General features: G+C 53.0%; 2 protein-coding genes across 3 annotated transcripts; both read right to left on the reverse strand.

Annotated features, from left to right (window-relative positions):
- Positions 1-648: 648 nt before the first annotated feature.
- On the reverse strand, positions 649-8635 carry ELMO3 (engulfment and cell motility 3). The gene is made up of 20 exons (XM_071440633.1): positions 8433-8635; positions 8321-8361; positions 8131-8203; positions 8007-8057; positions 7366-7535; positions 6461-6560; positions 6205-6356; positions 6045-6123; positions 5615-5665; positions 5132-5254; positions 4846-4977; positions 4471-4575; positions 3859-3967; positions 3510-3646; positions 3254-3417; positions 3017-3129; positions 2661-2765; positions 2236-2318; positions 1950-2030; positions 649-1773 (listed from the first exon to the last, which is right to left on the reverse strand). Exons 1-20 carry the CDS (start codon positions 8508-8510, stop codon positions 1561-1563), a joined length of 2160 nt encoding a protein of 719 aa, XP_071296734.1. The 5' UTR covers positions 8511-8635; the 3' UTR covers positions 649-1560.
- A 125-nt stretch (positions 8636-8760) lies between these two features.
- On the reverse strand, positions 8761-21058 carry E2F4 (E2F transcription factor 4). Of its 2 annotated transcripts, XM_071440635.1 has the most exons (10): positions 20874-21058; positions 18950-19059; positions 18309-18472; positions 17775-17816; positions 15085-15146; positions 14660-14945; positions 14089-14253; positions 12936-12983; positions 11356-11400; positions 8761-11043 (listed from the first exon to the last, which is right to left on the reverse strand). In XM_071440635.1, the coding sequence occupies exons 1-10, from the start codon at positions 21048-21050 to the stop codon at positions 10928-10930; spliced, it is 1215 nt and encodes a 404-aa protein (XP_071296736.1). In that variant the 5' UTR covers positions 21051-21058; the 3' UTR covers positions 8761-10927. The 2 variants fall into 2 exon arrangements, with proteins under 2 accessions (XP_071296736.1, XP_071296737.1); XM_071440636.1 differs by lacking the exon at positions 12936-12983.
- Positions 21059-21463: the final 405 nt, after the last annotated feature.

Consider the following 21463-nt stretch of genomic DNA (forward strand, 5'->3'; position numbering starts at 1 on the left):
GGACAGAGCTCCGGGCGGGCGGGACAGAGCCGGGGACGGGCGGGACAGAGCTCCGGGGCGGGACAGAGCTCCGGGGCGGGCGGGACAGAGCCGGGGACGGGCGGGACAGAGCTCCGGGCGGGCGGGACAGAGCCCCGGGACGGGCGGGACAGAGCCCCGGGACGGGCGGGCTGGGCGCGCCTCGGGTCGGGAGGGGACGGCCCTGCCCCGCGGTCCTCCCACGGAATCGCGGAATAGCGAGGCTGGAAAGGGTCAGTTGGTCCAACCTCCCTGCTCAAGCAGGGTCTTCCCAGAAGTGGTTTTTGAATATCTCCGGTGAAGCAGACTCCACACCCTTTCTGGACAAGCGAACTGGGAAGAACTTCACTGTGCGAGTAACAACGCAAAGGAACAGAAAGATTGTCCAGCATGGCACTGGGACCATCCACAGTGCTCCCGGCCATCCTGGGCTGGAAATAGCCTTAGCTGTAGGGAGCTTGACTCTGAGCCTGCACTTCAACACCAGGAACAAGATCTTGCCAGCCAAGATCTTTTAGGCTTCTTCGTGCACAGCTCCCACAGTTTTGCCATCCCAGCCTTACCCACTCTGGCTCCTTTTGACCCTCAGTCAGCCTGAGCCCTTCACCAAACCTTTGGAAAGGACACGGCTCCGAGTTCTCCACAAGTGTTTATTGTCCCAATACACAGGAGACAGAGGCACGGCTGGATCCCCACCGACCTGTGGTTGTGTTAGCACAACACCCTTGGGAGGAGCTGCAGGCACGAGGAGGTGCAGGGCACTGGGGTGGGGCTGTGGGGCCGGGGAGGAGGTAGCTTGTGGTGCAGTAGTGCAGCAGCATGGCTGAAGTGTGCAAGTATCTGCCCCAGGTGGGGAAGGCACTGGAATTGGCACGATGGGCACACCAGGGTCTGCTCCTCACACCAGGCTCAACTGAATGGTGGTGGGAAAAACAGGCTTGTACCCTAATCACCCCCATTCCAGGAAAGTGCAGAGGGCTCAGCAAAAACACCTTTCAGTGCAGGAGGGACCTGGCAGGGCATCATGCCCTGGAGATGCCATCTGCTTGACAAACTTAATGGAAAGGTGTGTTCCATCCTTTTTCTAACCACTTTGTTGTCCAGAAAGGATCTCCTACACTGATAGCAAAAGTGAGGCAGTGCAGATTGGTACCTTTGTAGTGTTACTCCCCCTCCAGCTAAAACCAGGGCTGCCTGTACCTTTATACCAGTCCACATCCTTGCCCCTCTGCCCAAAGCCTGGCTGCAGTGTGGGGGAATCAGTGCCACCACAGAGGGGTTTGACTGTCTGTATTTCATCTCACCTCCCCATGGCAGGAGGGCAGAGCAGCCAGGTCACCCCCCCCTGAACAGGAGGCTAATGCTTGGTGGCTCATTCCCATGCTCTTGCAGGAGGCAGGACACAGGCAGGGAAGGGTGGGACACCCAAGCCCCCAGCAGCACCTGGCCTGTCCCTTTGGGCCAGAGATGAGGGACAGAGCCTGGAGGGAGGGACTTGATTTTGAGGGGCATAGAGGGTGGGGACAGGGCACAGGGAGGAACTCACTGCTCTGCATGGCTAAAGTCATAGCAGAAGTTTAAGTTGCTGGGAGGCTTTGGGATGGGAGGGGGATTGTCAGGAATGCTGATGTTCTCCAGGTCCAGGAGCCGCAGCTTGAGCTCCATGGACAGCAGGACATCGAGGTCTGTCTGTGTTCTCTCACTTGTCATCTCCTTGCCCAGAAGCACATTCAGCCCATCCGTCCAGAGGCAGAACTGGGGAAGCAGAGCATGGGCATCTCTGACACCAGCCCTGGGCAGCCAGAGAGCCCATCTCTCCCCTGCTGTGGCTTCCACCCCCCAGGGACACACAGAGCTCACTCCCTGACTGCTGTGCTCTGGCACCACATCTTGGGCACTGTGTGCCACCCCAGCAGGCCCCTGGAGCTCACCTCGTACCGGGTGGGGGCAATGAAGTTGAGGCAGTATTCCTCCACATCGTGCACAATAGAGAAGGCCAGCTCCAGGACATCCTGCAGGGACAGCACAGGGGCTAGCTGGCTTCTCAGCTGGACTCCTCCCAGCCCTGGTGGGGTTCAGAGCAGGAGCTGCACCCAGCCTCCTCCTCTGCACTCCAAGACACCCAAGAGGTCTCTGTCCATGAAACCACACGTGCCACCATCCACCCACTCCCAAAACCCACTCCCAGCTGGACAGGATACGGTGTGAAATGCTGACCTTGTTCTGCTTCCCAGAGCTCTTCTCCTTTGTGTGTGGACACTCCTTCCCCACCAGCAGCATCTTCATGTCTGCCACAGGAACTGCAGCAAGTGGAAGAGCTATGAATTCCTTCTCCCTCTTCCCGTCCCTCTCCTCTTTCAGGTCCCCCATGTGCAGAGCCCAGTACAACCCAAATGTGGGGACTCACAGCCATCCACATCTTGGGGTGGGGGGCTCAAGCCACTCTACAGCACCCTTTGGGAAGCCAGTCTGGCCCAGCCTGAACTCCCACAGCTCCCAGTCCCACAATACCAGCAGACACAGGGACAGCCATGCAGCAGCCAAGCAAAGGGGCAATTCCCACCTTAAGGCAGTCTTAACCTAGAGGTTATCAGAGGGCTCCCCTCCCTCCTTCCCACCCTCTCCTTCTCTCCATCACCTACTTTTCTCTGTCAGGCTCTCGATGGGGGGAGACTGCACCCCCTCCTCCACGTCCCCATAGTGCAGCACCTTGTGGTTGGGGGACAGGCGGCAGTACCACAGCTTGTCTGCAGAGAAGAGCCATGAGAAATTCTCAGCCTCCCCTTGCAGAGATGCCCTTCCCAAGGGGCATGGAGCTGCCCCCTTATCAGCACTCCCCATTCCTCCCAGCCCATGGGACAGCCAATACCAGCTGTCCAGGGAGTTGGGCATTCTGCTCCCACAGATTAACTGGGACTTCCCCAGTGGCAGGGGACATGGGAATAAGCTTCTGTCCCCCTGCCAGGCCCCCCACCCTAGAGCAGGGTTGTGCACCCACCCTGCCTGCGGCGGCTGCTGATCTTGCGGAAGAGGGTTCCCTCACAGAGGTGCAGCAGGCGCTGCTGTCGGATCAGCTCCAGCAGCTCCGGCTTCAGCTTCTCCCGCAGCTCCCTGCAGTGAGAGCCAGCACAAGAGGAGCACAGCCATTTCAACAGGCACTCACTGACCTCCCAGCCTGACTGTCCCTGCCCCAGGCCCCCATCACAGCTCCCCTCCCTGCCCACAGCCCACTCACAGCACAGGCACAGCCAGCGTCTCCTCCTGGTGCAGCCGCTCCGTCTGCCGCAGCTTCAAGATCTCGCTGTAGTTCAGTGTGTTCACTCTGGTCTTGAACAGCTCCAGGGACGTGGGCTTGAGGGACAGGGTCCTGGTGATCTGCTCCCGCACCACCTGCATCACCTGCCAGGCCCAGGACGTCAACTCCAGTTTGGCAACACTCCCCAAATCCCTGAATTTGTACTCCCATCCAGGGAAGAAGCATCCCTCCATACTTTGTCAAAGTCCTCCTGAGTTGCTCTCATCTCCTTCCAGGTCTTGTTCACCAGTTGGATGCAGATGCAGAACAGCTCTTCAAAGAAATGATCCTGCCCGAAGAACATAGGGTAAAAGGCCTGAGCCGTCTCCGAGCCTGTGGTGAGAAGGACAGATGAAGCCAGACTCCTCAGTTTTTCCAGGGGATTTCAGTGTCCAGGGAAACCTGGGTATTTCCCAGCCCTACATCCCCTCCCCATGCTGTCAGCCATGCCAGAGCCTGGTGGCCACATGGATGCAGTCCCCTGCCCTGGCAGTTTGTTCCCCAAGCAGCAGGGCAGGGAGAAGGACAAGCTTGGGCACACGTACACGGCTCTCCAATGTGCAGGATCTCGCAGAGGATCAGAGTGAGCTGGATGCTGCTCCGAGCAAAGGGACACTCGTGTTTGTCTTCCCGGCTGCTGTTCTCGAGGATAAACTGGAGAAGAGGGCCATAACCTCATGTTACATGGATTTGGAGGGCTGCCCTAACAGTGGGTGTCAGACTTGCCACACTCCTCCTGCATTCCTAGTTAAGCTGTCCCCCCAATAGGTGAAGCCATCTCTAACACAAGTGACCCACTCTTCCCAAAATCCAGCCCCAGCCTCCTCCTTCCCTTGTGGCAGTGTAGGAGCTCGTCACAGGCACTGCAGGTTGGAGCATGGCTCATGCCCTGCTGGCTTTGTCCAAACTGCCCCAGTTTGCTCAAGGCCTGGAAACCAAGCTGTGAGCAAACCCTTAAAATTATGGGGACCCTTCAGAGGCACTGGCCTCAAATGGCTTCTCCCACCCACAGGAAGGACTCATCTCCATCTGAAACAGAGCAGGGACACTTGCCTGGGTGTGGCCAAGGACAGATCAATCACAAAGAAAGGAAAAGAAGGTGGAGATCCACCAGCACTTCTCCATCAGAGAGTTCCCGGGGAGAGCACAGCACCTACCCTGCTGTAGGCATTAGGGGTGTTCCTGGAGAAATACACCATGTTGTCCAGAGCAAGGAGTCCTGGTGGGGCGCGGCGGAGATCCTCTGCTGGGTTGCTGTTGTTCTAGGACGACACAAAGGATGCAATTTAGCAGCTGCTGCTTTGTTTTTCAAGCAGCAGTGTCTTCCCAACACAGCCATGGTGTTTGCCTTTGAGTACCAGCACTCCACAGCACTCGCTGTTCAGGAGTGCTGAGGGAGCAGAAGGGAGGTACTGCATGGTGGTCCCTCAGCACCAACAGGGACACCTGGCTCAAGGAAGCCATCAGAAGGTGCCACCAAGAGCATGTGGTGGAGCCAGCATGGGGCTCAGGGGGATGCAGGGGGAACACACCAAGAAGCCCAGCTTGCGGAATTCCTTGGCGCACAGGGATCGCCGGCGCTCGGTGCTGAAGGTGCCAGCAGGTGCCTCACTCTCCAACTCAAAAGCAGCCTGGCGCAGGGACTGGAGCAGATCCCGCTGATCCTGGAGGGACAGAGGAGAGAGGGGGATGCCAGTGAGCCCCACAGCAGCAGGTTCTCCCACGGCAAACCCAAATGTGTTGGGTTCACCCAAACGTGAGCTACTTCCACAGGTGGAAGAGACCAGGTGCAGATTTGCAAGGAGAGTACTCCCAGACCTGTGAGTAGGGATCCATGGACATTTTCATGCGATGCTCGCACAAGTTGAGGCTGACAGACTGCAGCACGTACAGATAATGGGCCATCTCATCCCCCAGTGGCTCAGGGCTGTGGATAATGTTCTACAGGAGATCGTGAGACAGAAGGTTCCCCCATGCTGCTGCTTCCAGTCCAAGCACAGGACCCAACAGCCAAATCCCAGCAGGTCCTGCTGCTCAAAGGGGTGTTGGGAAGTGGGAAACTCCCCTTGGGGTTGGACAAAATCTGTGTGCACTGAACTGCAGACAGATGGGGGTGCAAGCCTGGGCACGTGGGTGCCAGCAGAGCAGCACCCATAGGCATTCTCAAGGAAGGGGTATGGGACAGACAAGCAACCCAGCCAAGCACGGTCACCAAAGACTGGAGCTCAGGGGACAGGGCCTGGGGAGAAAGGACAGAGAATGAAGCACAGAGCAGACCCTTGCACAACCCCAGCTCCTCACCTTGTGGATAAACTGCCTGATGTTTTTCTCCCTCAGGTAGTCCATCATTTCCTAGGGAAAAAAAAAGGCTGTGTGACATTCCCCAGCTCAGCACACTAGCACTTCACCCCAAAAAAGGAGGAGGCAGAGTGAGGACATAGACTTTAAACATCTCTGGGCACTTCTTGCAGCCCTGCCATCCCAAAGAGCACAAACCCCACAGCAGAGGACCCAACTGCCCAAGGTCCCATCACAGGGGGCCCCACCCTGAGAGCTCAGATGTGCCAGGGGCTGGGTCATTACAATCACTGTGCCACCACCAACTGTGATACTTCTGTCATTTGAGACAAAAAGTCCTGACAGCTGAGGGCTCTCAGCAGAGCACCCTGCTGACAGGGGCACTGTGGTGCCTGACTCTGCAATGCCACCACCCTGCCATGGGGGCCCTCACCTGCCGCTCGGTGTCGGTGGCGCTCAGCAGCAGCGCAATGAGCAGAGCCATCGCCTTCAGCTGCAGCTGGGCATTTGTCCTGTGGGAGGAAGAGCAGGAGGATGTGAGAGTCACCAGCTCTGAGGAGGGGGGTGAATGGTGCTCTGGCCTCTCCACTTACACCTGCAGGTGGGTGAGAAGGCGGTCCAGTGTCACTTCTTTTTTGACCACCTCAAAGAGGAGGCGACTGGTAGGCACCATATTCTCCAAGATAGACAAGGAGAGCTGCTGGATAGATGCATCCACTGCATTCATGTTGACATAACTCACTATCTGTGAGACACAAAACCATCTGTCAATGGCAGGCTGAGCCTGGAGCACAAGGATAACAAGGGATGCCACAGGCACAAACTGTGGACATTGTGGAAAACTCTTACCTTCTTGATGAAAACTGTACTAAGATTTTCCCAGGAAACAAAATCATGCTCCATCAGCTCTGTGAAGGCTTTGAGGGTATGAGCCAGCATCTCCCCTGTACTGGAGGGACAAATGAACAAATACAGTGAGGATGGCACCAGATACCCTGCTCCATCCTATGGTAGTGTCTCTGCAGTTGAACATTGGTGGGCATGTTAGAAACAGCTAGGGAGGAGAGCAGTGAGCAGGAGAAAGGAAAGAGACTGTTGGGTAAGAAAACAGACTTCACTTAGTCATCCCAGGAAGTTGACTTGCCCAGGAAGTCAAGGCAGGGTAAGTTCAGTAGTTAGAAGCTGCATCACCATGGTACAAAGATCACTGCAGACAAGCCCTCAGGAAAGCTGAACCACCCTATATCCCTCCCTCTACTTCCAAGGAACATGTGCTGCATTGCCTAGTTCCACATTCTCTGTGTGACAGGAGCTCAGAGCAGCTGCACCATCACATCCTGAAAGAGTGACACAGGCAGTGGTATTTGGCAACCAGGGTTTTCTCAAGCTCCCTGCAGAACTCTTAAAGCTAAAACCTCAGGGCAGAGGGATCATTCAGGGTGGCAGGAATGAGGAGCAGCACTGGAGGCCAAGTTGATCACAGGACGTTTCCTGGTAGCAAACCCCATGAGGCTACAGATAACCCAGCCAGGGAAGGGATGGAAGGTTCAAGTCTGGGCACGTTCACAAGGAGTAAGGACTGCATATCCGTGGGGACCTTCCCCTGGCAGCCAGCATGCAGGGACACAGCCACAGTACAGGCATCAACAAGTCAGGAACACAAAAAGTCCACTCCAACACCCAGCTTGGAGCTCATGCAGCATTAGCAAGGGAGAGGAAAAGTCAAGGACTGCAAGTCCTGTCCTGATACTAACTCGTTCCCTTCTTCTACAATAGAGAAGATTTGCTTCAAGCCATTCCTGCTGATGAACTCTTGAGCAAAGGTAACATCGTGGGAGAGGCTTGCAAGCTTCTTCAGTGAGTCAGTCTTCACATCCACATTCTTGCTCTGGATCCCGATATACAACTGTTCTGCTTCTTGGTCCTACCAGGAAGGAAAGAATCAACCCAAAGGGGCTCATTGAAAGACAGCGAGAAACTTGAAGGTGGCTGTAAGAGCTGAAGTGCAAGTTTTGAAAGGAGCCTCAGGCTAGAGCAGCCCCTGTAAGGAGCTGGACCAAGACACAGAGCCACCAGAGCAAAGACCAGGTGAAGCTGAGGATGGAGGTCAAACTGGCATGACACCAACAACACTTGATGAGTTGGCCCCCACATCCAAAGCATTTCAAGATGATTTAATTTCTCTTCAAACTCCCCCAAGCTTTGCCAAGGGAAAATGAAGGCTGAGACATGTCTCCTGCCTGTGTTATTTCTGCTGGGTGTGAGGCACAGAGAAGAGCCATCATGAGCTCAAGCCACAGAGGCAGTCAGAGGCAGAGGGCTCAGAGCACTCCACTACAGGGGCACGGAGCACCAGAGCACACAGCAGAGGAGACAGGGGGGCAGAGGGATGTACCGGGGAGGTGGTCAGCCGTAAAATGCTCCCGTTCTTAATGTCCCTGCGGTTCTGTAAGGAGAGAAGGAGCCGGTGAGCCGGTGGGCGCTGCGGCGGCGGGGCCGGGGGCCGGGGGGTGTCTCACCGACTCAGTGATGTAGGTCTGCCGCCCGTCCGCGTACTGCAGGGCGTAGCGCTCGGGGTTGGGCAGGCTCCACCTGCGGCCAGGGGCAGCCGGTCACAGCCCCGTTCGGCTGGTGCCGGCAGCCACCGGGTCACCGCAGCCCGACCACGGGCGGCTGTCACCACTCGCGGGCAGCGAGTGCGGTACTCACGCATCACAGACGTCCTTGAGCACTGAGGCGAGCGGCTTGGTCTGCGAGAGGGAGGCCGGCCGTGAGCCGGGGCCGGGGGCGCGGGGAGGGGTGCGGGGGTCACGGGCAGTACCTGCTGGAGCTCGATGAGTTGCGGGACGGCTCCCACCATCTGGATGGCGATCTTCACCACGTCCTTGGGCGGCGGCATGGCTCCCGCGGCGGCTCCGCACCGCCGGCAGTTCCGGGTTGTTGCCGCCGCCGCCGCCGCCTCCCCTCACGAAGGGCCCGGCCGCCGCACCGAGGCCTTGCGCCGCCACCCCAGCCCCGGGCAGGCCCGGCCCCCTCACCTGAGCTGACGCGGGTGTGGCAGGACCCACCTCCGGCAGCAGGACAGGGCTTCCTGCCGGGAAAGGAACCCCATCCCCTGGGCTAGGGCAGAGAGGAGGCACAGGCTGGGGCAAGGTGAGAAACTCTGGAAAGTTTTTGTTTATTCACGTCAGAGAACACTCTGTACAAATATGACAGGCAATTTTCTTCCCTTGCAAAAAAAAAAAAAAAAAAGTATAAAAATAATCTTTATATATGAATCAAAAGTTCATTTGCAACTGTAAATTTTTCTCTAGGTATCCTTTTTGGGAGGTCGTCTAACTGGTGGTGGACATGAACACTGGGAAGGAGGGCAAGGGCCAGGCAGTACATGAAGAGCTCGAGCTACACCAAAGCCACGGAGCCTTGTCAACAGGCAGGACCAAGGGATTCCGGTCAGCTTCCACGTGGAGAGGGGAAGGTTCAGGGACAGGCAGCATGCAGGCTGGAAGTTCACCCCCCAGAGGGGTCTCACACCTCAGCTGTCTTGCCAGCAGCAGCTGCCAAACTCGTGTCCCATTGCTCTTCCTGAGTTGTTCATGCTTTCCCCAAAGAGGCTGCCAGTGCTTTGTTACTGCAGAAATGAACAGTCCTTGTGGAGGAGTCCCATGCAAAATGAGAGGGCCTGAGGAGCCACTCCAGGGACACAGGTCCCAAGCACATGCTCTTCTCACCTCTGCAGGCTCTTCATACTTTACATCCCTTAGTGCTGGTGCTGCAGCTGGTTGTATAGGTCATGGGCAGTGAGCAGCTACGCAGAGAAATAAAACATCAGCTGTTTAAGTGGACGGCTGGAAGCTCCCTGGGTGCAGCAGCCAGCCATGGCCTGGCCTGGCTCTCTGTTCAGCAGTTTGCAGAGCAGGAAAGGCAGGAGAGCTGCTTCCACTGTGGTGGCAGGAAGATGTGCAAAACTAAAGACACTCACAGGACCTGACCAAAACCCAAAGTTGGGGCTTGCAAAATACAATACAAATTCCATCAGGACATTTTTACTCCAATTAAACTACACAAGGTCCCAGCCTGGTACCAGCTGATGATCCTAAAGAAGCCAACAGCAGACCTTCCGTTACAAAGCAATGAAGAAAACGTTGAGGAAAAATGATGCAGAGAAGGCATCACAGCAGGTAACGACCTGCCACAGGATCAGGAACTGGGAGTGTGGGTATGAGCACTAAGGGAGCAAATTCAAATATACAGAAAACCTGATCCTGAGAGAAAAAGGGGTAAAAAAAGCTCACTATTTTGACAACACCTACATAACCTGTCACAGCAAAATACTACTGAATTGTAACTGCTTGGTCACCTTTCAGACAGTTGCAAGTTCAAGTGCAATGGTTGGAAAAACCCAGCTATTTGCAAATATGAGCAGGCTCTGATGTCCCTGGAGTACCTTACAGGCACCAGCTGAAGCAGGTTATCCTTTGAAACATCTCTTCAGTCAGGCAAAACCAAAAATTAAAAACAAAACCATACTGGCACCTCTGCTTTAGCCCTGCAGAAACAGCACAGCTGCTGGACAAGGAGCTGGAGCCCCTGGGGCTGGGCATCAGAAGGCTGGTGAAAGCAGATCCAACATTCCTGCTGATGCACCAACAGGGAAAGGCTCAGTGCTCCTGAGTCTTACAAGGAGCACTCAGCTCCTGAATCCTACTAGGAGGCACAGCTGGCTAAAAAAAAGTGCTTTTTGTAAAACATACTAGCTTGGTCTGAAGTCACTGAAAGAACTAGACACTTTGGTGCCATTTTTTTTTTCCCTCTTGATGCCTTTTGGAAATAAAACTACCCCAATCTGAACCACTAACACAAAGAAATCTAACAAACAACCTCTGGGCTTGTGAACTGACCATGGTATTGGGGCTCCTTGTAGCAGCTGGTACCTAGGAGGTGCAAAGTGCCTCTGGGAGTGCAGGAAAAACCAAGGCATGCAGATTGGAGGAAGCTCAGAGAGGCACGTGGGCAAATTCTGCAGGTGAACTGGGAACACTCAAAACACAGAGCCTTTGAAGTGAGGCCCAGGATCCAGTGGAGAGATGCGGGGGGAAAGCTGCACGTGCATCTTGCACGTGCACCAGAGGAAGAAGCAAACTACAGGGAGGCTCCCAGCCTGCAAGTCCACATCTCTTGGCTCTGAGTCCATTTGAGAGCATCTCTGAATGATTCGGCCATCGAGCTCTAGCACAAAAGGAATCCAAAAATAGACACTTTCCAAAGAGTTACAAAACAGTCCATGTTTGCAGGGCTCACAGCCGCACTGAGAAGTCAGAGGTTGAGGACAGGCACATCAAAGAGGTCACAGACACCTTCACTCTCATCCAGGTTGTAGATGTAGTCGTGATCTCCAGGTGGAGGGGAGAGGCGGAGCAAGGGAGCAAACACTGGGGAAAGAGAAGCCCAGGGTTGGTTACAAAACTCAGCACTCCCACCCCAGCTGAGAGCTGCCAATGGCACTGAGCAGAGCAGCCACCTCACAGGAACAGTCTTTGAGGTGTTTTCAGTCAGCCTCACAGAACTGAAGAGACTCCTGGGTCTCACACCTCTCTCAGGGACTGGCAGGACAGCCAGAACTGAGTCTGTGTCCAGAGCCCAGAAAAGACGAGGGCAAGTCTGCAGTCACAAGGCTGCCAGCTGGGTGAAGTCACACAGTATGGTCTTCCTCCCAGAAAGGCCACACCATGACAGAGACTCACCTTCAGATGACATCAGCTCTTCCAGCAGCTCAGAGTTCACACATTCTGTGGAAGAGATAAGCATGGTAGCAAAACAGTCTGCTCTCCTGGTCTACTCCTGAGTAGTTCCCCACTTTCCCCACCCTTGTTATCCTTTCTCTGGCTAAGGCACAGCATGTGCAGCAGGCAGTGAAAGGAAGCTTGTGCTTAAAAGAGATAAAACCATGTAGTAAAAGTAATTCCAGCACAAAACACTATGAGAGAACTCCAGCTCCTGTGGCTTAGATTGCACAGCCTTAAAGCAGCTGCCAGCACCAGGGCAACATGACTGGGATCACACAGAGGATGAGAGGCTGCATGGAGTGTGCTGCAAGGACCGTTCCTCTGAGCTCTGCTGTGCTGTTCTCTTCCAGTCCTGAGTGTTGCCTCTGTAGCTGTTGACTCTGTTTTGTCCTTTGCTCCTGGATTTTTTCATCTTCCCCCTCCAAACTGGGACGAATACTCCATAAAACCACATACTTTACCATAGAAAGTAAATATCTCCTTTACAATAGCGTCCACACAGTGACACAGTAGTGTTACTTTGGGTAAGTTAGATCTCCTACACGGCTGGGGCTTTGCAGCAGTTTTTATCTCACATTGTGAACTTATTCTTCAGACGTACTTAGACATCATCAAGACTTCATCCACTATCTGCAGCAGAGGTGCTGGGCAAGGAGGAAGGATGTTCTCCAGGCTGACTGTGGAGCCCAGGGCTAAGAGCACACAGATTGGAGACAAACACATGTCTGTGTTTGGGTCTGTGGAGACTTTTACCCAAAGGCAGCACCTTCACAAAGCATCTGCTAGAGCATGGAATGAATGACAGCTGTTGTCCATCTCCTGTGACCACCACTGAAGCGCTTGGGTGTACTTGGCCCTGCCATGCTGTGGGGCTACAAAGTATTTGGCCAGCAGTGAAGAGAAATAAATGTACTGATAAAGTTTCTCAGTTTAGGTTTATGTCAGACCAAATTCCTTCATGATTTCTGCCCTTAACCCAGAGTCTGTCCCACCATTAGGCAGCAACCTACAGATATTCCTTGGGCAGAGTCAGAACTCCAAATTCAAGTAACAGCATCTCCCTCCCCTCCTGCTCCAAAATTACCAGCTCCTCCACCACCACCACTGAGAAGTATTTTGAAGAGAGAACACTATCTCCCCAGATTATTTGCTTGGATTAGCCTTAGGCAGCTAAAGCTGAAACAAGACTTAGCAGGGATTTTTCTTTTCCATACTGCTGACAAGCTGAAGGAGGAGCATGGAAAGGCTGAACGTGGATTAGCATTGGCATGGGGACAGGAAAGCCCTTGCTGGTGCACTGCAGACAAGATCTAACAGAGGTTGCTGGAAACATGGAGACAGAAAAATACATACAGAAGCCAGTAATTTTAAAAGTGCCTAACTACTCTTTAGCAGAGGGCCAGCAGCCACCAATGACCACAAGCACCTTACAAAACCACATCCACAAAACAATCTGAAAGGGAGCGAATCAAACAAATTGTCCCTTTTCTGTGGATAGATGGGCACAGAGAAAAGCTGTGGTCAGGAAATGAACGTACCTCTCATTGGATCAAACATCTCTGACAGCTCTTTGGGTAGTTCCAGTACTGCAAATACAACAAACCAGATGGTTTGGATCATTACATGAAGAGTCTGAAATGCTTTACAGCAGAATCACCCACAAACCTACTGTGCTCCTTACACACCCAAATCATCCAGAAAGTCTGTTCCCACACTCCATGTCAGATATTTCTGCTGCAATGACAAGCAACAAACCACTTGAGCTCCACTACTTTAAAATAAATTTGTAGGAGCCCTGGGACATGAACATGTTATCACAGTCAGCAGCTGTGTCTGTAAACCTCACCCAGTACACTGCCCTGATTACCTTGTGTAGGATGGGGACATGCCTTTGGAGAGGCACAGTGATAAGATATATGCACATCCAAGGCCTAATTCCACAACCAAGATGACTCCACAGCTCATGCTGCTCTGAGACACGCCAGCAGCAGAAGTGAAAAAAGCACTGGGTGAGCTGTGTTTGAATAAGATTTCTTCTTCTAACCATAACCTAACCTCGAGTGTTTCTGCAGGGAAGTTGGGCTTCAAAACATTCTAGCAGTGTGGCTTACCTAGAGGATGCTTTTCTCTCCTTGGGCCAGCCTGCCATTTCCTGGCATAAAGCTCCAGAGTTCCTTTTTTAAAGCACATCAAGGAGCTCCCCAAATACATACTGCAGGGTCACTAAGAACACAAGATCACTAAAGACAGATGAAGTATTCCTGAGCAAAGGAGGAAAAGGGAGACGAGCTCTCCTAATACAGAAAACTCCCCAAGTTACAAAGGTGCTCTCAGTGGTGGCTAAAAATTCTGTAACTTCACGCAGTCTCAAAAATAGGACCTTACTCTACAGAAAGGATTGAAAGGGAATAACCTGACATGTAACAGCAGAGACATGTGTTATGAGGGTGTCCTTTGCAGATTTTCTAGTACTGATGTCACAGAAAGCAGCAGGACACTAGACAAGACACAGTCACCTTGTCACCATGTTTCCTGGCAGCCTCACAGGGCAATGCCTACTCATCCTTTGCAGACTATGGCTGACAGCAAAGGCAGAATGGAGTTCAGCTCCTTCCTCCAGGCCCAGCAGCCTTTCCCTCACTCCCAGCAGCAGGATTTTGGAGCAACACATGAAACAAGCAGCACACTCACCTCCTGTGGGGTCAGGCTTGATGGGCTCAAAGGAGGTAGAGGTGCTGGGCAGGACAGAGCTGCTGTCCAGTGAGGCTGAGGACTGCAGCAGCTGCGTGTCCAGCGCCGCCGGCTGCCCCTCGAAGTCACCGCTGCCCTTGGCCTCTGCCGCCGGGACATCGCACTCTGGGAACAGCCACAGACACACCCAGGAACGTCATCTCCCACCAGCCCAAAGGCAGCTGCAGCACACACTCAGCCCTTGCTGGCAGCGCTGGCCAGGCAGCTACACAGGGAGAAGCTTTCCTGCTTTTCTCCAGGTCCATAGTTGGACACATTTCCTGCTGATCAATGAACCTGCATGACCAGCTTCTCCCCTCCAGGTTGGCACTACCTGCTGAAGCCAAGTGCCTGATCTCCCTGAGCACAACCAGTCCCACTAACCAAGGCCAAAGAAAGGGCAGCAGCAAAGGCAGCAATGCCCCTCTGCCAGGAGCTCTCAACGCTGCACATTCAGCAGTGCCAGCCCCAAGGAATGTACCCTGCTCTACCAGCCACCAGCCCATTTCTGCCTCCTGTAGCTCCCTCTCACCTGTGCCTGCACTTTTCTGTGTGGGAGGCCCATGGTCCTGAGTGCTGGTGGGTGTTGGTGTGGAGGGCTGGGTGCTGCTGGGAACAGAGGCCTCCTGGAAGTGGGCGAGTGGTGGGATTTGTGGTTTCGAGGGTGCAGCTGCCTGGCACTGAATGAGGTCTTCAGGGGGAGGGACAGGGAGTACGACAGGAGGAGAACTCCAAGTATCTTTGTTTACTAGGAGAACATCAATGGGACCACTTGTGCTCTTCAGGTGGATCTGGTATTTCTTCTGTCCATTTAGGCCCTGAAAAAAACCAAAAGCAAAACACAGACGTACATTAAAAACCGTTTTCAAATAGCATATCAATTTTCCACAGGGAAAACATACATGTACATGCACACACACAGAGCCCCTGCACTTTGCCCATGAATTTATCACTGACCTCAGGAACAGGAACCTCCAAACGTGTGCCTGATGGGGCTCGAATCACAAGGAGGGTGTCTCCTGTGAAAACAGAAGCAGTCAGGGCTCCTGGGCAGGAGCTGCTGTGATGTTAATTAAGCACTGATAAAGAACCCACCTCAATGCCCCTTCCTCTCCTGGCAATCCTCCATGGAAGGAAGCCATCTACATCCCAGCACATCATACAGCTCCTAATGCCTCGGAAGAACTAGCTTAAATTCCCTCTTAAGAACATCTGAACCCTAAGGGAAGTATCCTTCATTCTGCTGTCACAAGCTTTCAGATGCGAATTAGAAACAAGAGAGCTGCACTGCCAGCAGAGAGATGGGGTTGAACCAGGCTCAGAGCCAGGCTGCCAACCTCAGGCTGGTGTCCCAACACCTGACACCAACACTCCCCAGTCTCTACTACTAGCCTTGGTTGTACTGGACCCTTCACAGAGCCCAGCACTTGTGGGGCTGGAAGCCAGGCTGACAGCACCCTTCCTTTCCAAGTTCTGCAGCTCCTTAAGACCTGCACCCTAATAACTCAACAGTCACAGGCAAGCAGCTCCCAGCCTGTATCTGGGTTTAGAGAAACATGAACAGAGAAATACCAGAGCTGTGAATATCTGACATATTTAGATCAAGCAGCTTGCAGCTTTCACTTTGAATGTTTAAGCTTTAGTGTGGTTAATATTCACAATTCCCCAGTATTCTGATTAAGCTTCACGTGGTAATTAACACAGAAGATCCCCAGAGTGATGAGAAAGAGTGGACAGCAGAAAAGCACATCCCTTAATTTCAGGCTGGCAATCAAAAGTCAGGTCAGCAAAAGGTAAAGGGATTAAAAACAACATGGGATTTGTCAATTGGATGGGGCTTGTTTAACAAATCTACACTTAAGAAAAATGTAGAAGACATTTAAAATGCATAATGAAGCTCAAAGGCACCAGCTCAAGCTGTAAGAGCTGTCAGTTTCAGAGACAGGTGCTGGGTTTGTATCTTCTTTGATAAATATGTCCCAAATACTTGTACAAAAGAGCACCCAGTAGGTTTCCACTTCCTTTTTGAATCTGCAAGTGCAAAATGCATCACAGCAACAGATGCAGAAATTAGGTTTCCCAGTCACTAAAACTGACTGGGAAATTTTTATTCTTACTTCTCTCTTGTTTTATTCTTACTTATCTTCTTTCTTTTTTAATTAATCTCTATTTGACAAGAGTCCAAGAGTGGAAATCTTGGAGCAAGCCAGTTCAATAGCAGTCAATGAGAAAAACCAAGAGCTGAAATTCCACCTCCACCACAGTTTGAGCACACAAGAGGTTTAAGCAAAGAACCTCTGTAAGGCTCAGATGTTCAGGAGAGGAAAAAGAATCATGTAAGGCATATCCATACAGGAAAACTGGACAGGCAATGGAAAACCATGGATGAAAGCCTCCATTCTAGAGGGAACTGACACCTACCCTCAGTAAGATCTAATCTCTGCATGTTTTGGTGAGGTCTGACCTCAAACACAAAGTGGTTTACAAAAACCAGGTGCAATGAAATGCAAAACACTCAACCAGCCAAGCAAGGAGCTGTTTGCTGGTCTCCAGTAAACTCTTCCAGACTGTTACGAGTGATCTGGCCCCCAGCACTCTCAAACTGAAAACACAATCCCTGCCCCCAAAAGTGCAGCTTCAACCAGAAGAAAGAGCAAAGCCAAGGGGTGGTGATGCAGCCGTTACACCAGCAGGAACTTGGTGAACAAGGAAAGCACAAAGGCAGTGACAGCAAACAGAGGAGCTGATGAAGTGCAGGGTGAGAAAAGCGCTTGGAGGAGGTGAGGAGAGCCAGACACAGGTGAGATTATGCATGGCTGGAGGCAGCCAGGGTAAACAGCTTCAATCTCTGCAGCAGCTAAGCAGAAGCAGGTTGCCAGGTCAGGAGAGGTCAGGCACCCACTGAAGCAGAAAGGAGCTGTGACTCCACACCACTACAGCTGGGAAAAGCAGTTTATGTACTGAGGCTGCCCCACTGCCTGCTGGCCACCAGGCATTAATCTGGTCTTACATCTGTCATTAGAATTGGCAGCAGAAGAAACAAAGACTGCTGTGGGTTTTCTTCACTTTTGCCTAGAGACAGAACATAGGACTTCTGATACAGGCCCCCCCAGCTTTAGGAATGAAGGGAGTGAGAGCAGAGAAAGTGGTGCATTCCCTTCTGTCCTCTGCTGTCTCCTTCCTGCATTCTTGTTGGCAGGGGAAATGATGTAGCTGAGGGACCACCTTTAATACTATTTCCCTATTTACACCATGGTTTCTACTGTGAAATAAAATTTGTTTCCTGTCATTAGAACACTGCCCACCCAAGACCTTAAAATTAAGGGCTTCTAACATAACACACATACACCCAACTGTGAAACCCAGCAAGAAGACTTCCTTAGGAGCAGCACCTCTATTCCTTTAAGCACAAGTAAAAGATATGGCCTGTCCCCTCTAATGGAGACAAGAAAGCTGCAACTCAGTGGCACACAAACCCAGGACAGCATCAGAGCTGACATTACATTTCACTTGATGCTGTTGGCCAGCCCACAGTCTGCTCTGTGGGCTCTTTCTTGGAGAAAGGAGAGCAGCTGGGACAGACTGACAGGCCTGCAGCATCACATCTTTACAACAGTGCACCTCATTGAAAATGAGCATTTCCTCACCTGTGAAGCACTTGCAGATATCTTCATGTGTCACATATGCTAATGTTCCCAAGGTTAAGGAGAAAGGCTGCAGCTTCCTGCACAGACAGAGAGCTCAAAGCACCTGGTGTTTCCTTCCTGAGCACAAGGAACACCATTCCCAGAAGGCTCTCCATGCCACACTCTGAAGTAGTCTGCAGGTGAGGTCTGCAAGCTCCATGCCTGTCAGAGCTGACATCCTGAGATAGTTAAGCCACAAGAGCTGCTCTGCACTCAAGAAAGTGGCACCTGTGACTCAGAAATAAGCACTTTTTTCATTGTGGTAAACATTACTGTGTTTTTTACTTCCAAAAGCCAGAGGAGAAGCTGGATGCAGAGAAAAGCAGGTCTCCAGGCTGGACAGTTACCCTAATTCCAAACCAAGGTGCTGCCTTTTGACCCTTTCAGTGCAGCTTCTCCAGCAGCAACAAGTCAGCACCCACCAAGCCCTCAGGTCTCTGCTTCCCAGCCCAGCAAGTGAACATGGAGACAGAGCCCTCAGTTCACACAAAGGATATCGACTGTTCTGCATGTCTTCTGTAACATTTTTGATGCTCTGCTGAACCCACATCTTCTGCTGCTCCAGCTCCTGTTCCCGCTGCTCCAAGTCCTCAATGTCTGCCTTCAGCTCGATCAGTTTGTGAGCTATTTCACGTGTGTTGCAGCCAGGACCCACCCCCCTGGGTAAAGCAGAAATGGGTAAGATATATCAGCCTCCGGAGGCCCCCAGACCAACCCCAACCTCTCTGCCAGCCTCTTATTCCCATCTGTGTCAAACATCAATGCCAGATTGCCTGGGAAGCCATGTCTGTACCCACTCTAAATCCCCACCTCCCAGCACAGCAATGTTTGGTACATCTTTCTATTTCCCACAGTCTAGCAGGACTCTTCCCCACCCCCAGTGTCATGACAGGCATCTTTTCTAGACCAAGGCAGTGCAAATGTTTAGCTTGTACCAAAATAACACCTTTGCTGTAAGAGAGACACCATACATACTTCAGCTTTCCTCACTGTGCCATCAGCACAGCCCAGATGGGGGAGGCAAGAGCATGGACCACTGAGGAACCTCCCTCTGCACAGGGCATTTTAATCCCACTGTCACTTAAACCTGCACTAGAAGGGACCTGTGAATGATTTAGACCATCTCTGCCACTCACTTCCACTGGATACTGTTCTTGGACTTCTTCTCGATCAACCCGATGCCTTCCAGGACATTTGTGATATCGTAGATCCGTCGCTTCTGTCGCACAGCCAAGGTATCTGCAGCCTGAAAAAGGTTAAGACACTTAATTCCAAACTCTCAGTCATGTTTAGCTCCTTCCTGCCTGGCAGATTAACTCCTGGCCAAGTACTTTGCTCCCCATCTCATACCTCTTCTGTTCCAGCGTTTCAAGTTACACAGCCATGTTCCTGATCTCATATGACCATGAGAAGAAGTCACTCATTCTTCTTTTTTTCTTACCCCACAGCCTCCCCACTAAACACAAGCCAAATTCCAGCACTCCTGCTTGCAGTGGATCCAAAAATCACCATTCTCCAGTAGCAAAGCAGTGCTAGAAAACAGTAGTTCAGCAGCCTAAAAATTCAGTGCTCCCTTGGGTAGAGATGGAGATTGGAAGGGGAATGCTGAGAGCTGTCTCTGCAACACTTCAGTGAAATCAACATTCACAAGGTCTTCTCTAAAGCTGATCTGATGCCACTTGACAAAGAATCAATATCTTTTCAAGAGACTCCTCTGTTTGAATGACATGATTCCAGGTGGAAAGTAAACATGAGCAAGCCTGGGGCTTCCCTGCCTTGCTCACACGACCCTTTTCCCCACAGGTTTCAGGACTCAAGGAATGGAACTGTTTCCACTACCACACAGCAACCTGGCACCAGCAAGAGTTAATGTGTGCACAGCCAGGACCAACAATGGCAGTGGCAGTGCAGACAGAGCAGGTCAGCACAGGAACCATGTCCCTGTCACCCACCAGTGAGGGGCCAGGACTTTGGATACCCTGCACCACACAACTACATAAATCACACTGACCAATATGAATTCCCTTAATGGACATTTGAAACACAATGATATTGTCAAATCCAATGAGAAAACAATTTGGCACAGGCATGGAGCCAGGAAACTCCTCCAGCCCTGCATTATTGGGGCTTTCTGGCACTTGTCTGTCTCACACACGTGCCCACATAAGAGATGATTATATAAACCACAGCAAAGGAACTTCCCCTACAGGAAAGGCCAGAGATTAAGTATTATACATTGCACTGTGTTACTTCCTCTAGGTGAAGATTTTAAAAATATAGAAGCAAGATGCATTCACACAGCACTTCTCCACTGCCTAAAGGAATGAGGGAAAACCTCTGGCAGGTGACTCTGAGCACACTCTCCCTCCTGGTGTGTGCCGGGAGGGTTAAGTGCTGTACGGACAGTTTCTATAGGTATGTGTTTCTGTAGGTGTCTGAGGTTTTGGTGCCAGCCACCAAGTAAAGGGCAAGAACACAGAAGAGAACAAGGTGGTCAAATGATTCTGCAACTGAAGCACACAAACACCTGCAATGTATGGCAAGGTCCTGGGGAAAGAAGAGTTCCCGGGACAACCCGATGGGGTGGGGAGAAGGGCTGGGAAGGAGGAGCAGGAGGAGCCGGGAGGGCGGCCAATGAAGAGCCCTCTGTGCACGGCCGGCAGCTCTGCCGCACCCCCAGGTACCCCGCTTTCCGTGCACCTAGAAACGGCTGGAAAACCCTCCAGGATCATCGATCCCAGCCACTAAACCCCACCACTGAACCATGTCCCTAAGCGCCACATCCACAAACCTTCTGACCAGGGACAGTGACTCCACCGCTGCCCTGAGCAGCCCATTCCACCAGTGCCTCACCACTCTTGCTGTGTAGAAATTTTTCCTGTAATCCAATCTAAACCACCTGCTGCACCGGGCGCTGCCATGTCCCCGTTCTCCCCTTCCAAACCCGCTCCAGCCGCCGGAGCCCCGGTCCCGCCGGATCCCCTCTCTCCCGGCGGCCTCTTCCTCCAAGCCCAGCCCCTGGCCGGCGGAGCCCGAGCCCCCCGCCGCCTGCCCCCGCACCAGCTTGAGGTCGAGTACGCCGTCCTTGGCCTCCTGCAGCAGCGACACGAACTTGGTGGTCAGCAGCCCCAGGCTCTTCTCGTGCCGGCTGGGCGCGCCCGCAGCCCCGCTGCCACCCCCGGGGGGCTGCGCCCCGCACTCCGCCATCTGCCCGCCGCCGGCTCCGGGGCCGCGCATCCGCTTCCGGGCCGCGGGGCTCCCCGGGAACCTCCGGGGCGGGGACGGCGGCGGGGCGGGGACGGGGGACTCCCCCCCCCACCGGCTCCCGGGGCTGCGGAGCTGTTCTGCCTTGCTCCCGGTGTTCCGGCAGCCCCGTCGGTTTGGGGGAGTAAAGCCAGGGGTGCGTTCATCCCCTCGCCGTTCTGCGGTGCCAAAGTCAAACTCCCGCCCTGTGGTACCGAAGCCAAAGCTCAGCCATGTACCAGCTCTCACCGCCCCGCTGACAGGGGCGGTTTGCTGCTCCAGCACACCCAGTGCCGGGGGAATCCTCCAGCCTGTGCCCGGGGAAGGCAGCTTGTGGCAGGGACACATCTCCAGGTCCATCCGCAGCCATGGAGGTGCATCCCCACCTCCTCGCCTCCCGGTCAGGC

This window comes from Agelaius tricolor, unplaced genomic scaffold (assembly GCF_023055355.1).
Source record: "Agelaius tricolor isolate 1412-34295 unplaced genomic scaffold, bAgeTri1.0.p SCAF_15, whole genome shotgun sequence".
In the NCBI taxonomy this organism is placed as follows: domain Eukaryota; kingdom Metazoa; phylum Chordata; class Aves; order Passeriformes; family Icteridae; genus Agelaius; species Agelaius tricolor.

Bases quoted from the DNA above. Each gene is read 5' to 3' on its own strand.
- ELMO3 (XM_071440633.1), bottom strand. From the start codon at position 8,510: ATGCCGCCGCCCAAGGACGTGGTGAAGATCGCCATCCAGATGGTGGGA. The intron at 5,666-6,044 runs GTGAGGGCCCCC...TTTTTTCCCTAG, and splicing joins CCACCGACACCGAGCGGCAG to GAAATGATGGACTACCTGAG. The intron at 4,978-5,131 runs GTCTGGGAGTAC...CTGTCCCTCCAG, and splicing joins CCATGGATCCCTACTCACAG to GATCAGCGGGATCTGCTCCA.
- E2F4 (XM_071440635.1), bottom strand. From the start codon at position 21,050: ATGCGCGGCCCCGGAGCCGGCGGCGGGCAGATGGCGGAGTGCGGGGCG. The intron at 14,254-14,659 runs GTGAGAGGGAGC...GGCTGTTCCCAG, and splicing joins ACAGAAAAGTGCAGGCACAG to AGTGCGATGTCCCGGCGGCA. The intron at 11,044-11,355 runs GTGAGTCTCTGT...CTCTTTCCCCAG, and splicing joins AGAGCTGATGTCATCTGAAG to TGTTTGCTCCCTTGCTCCGC.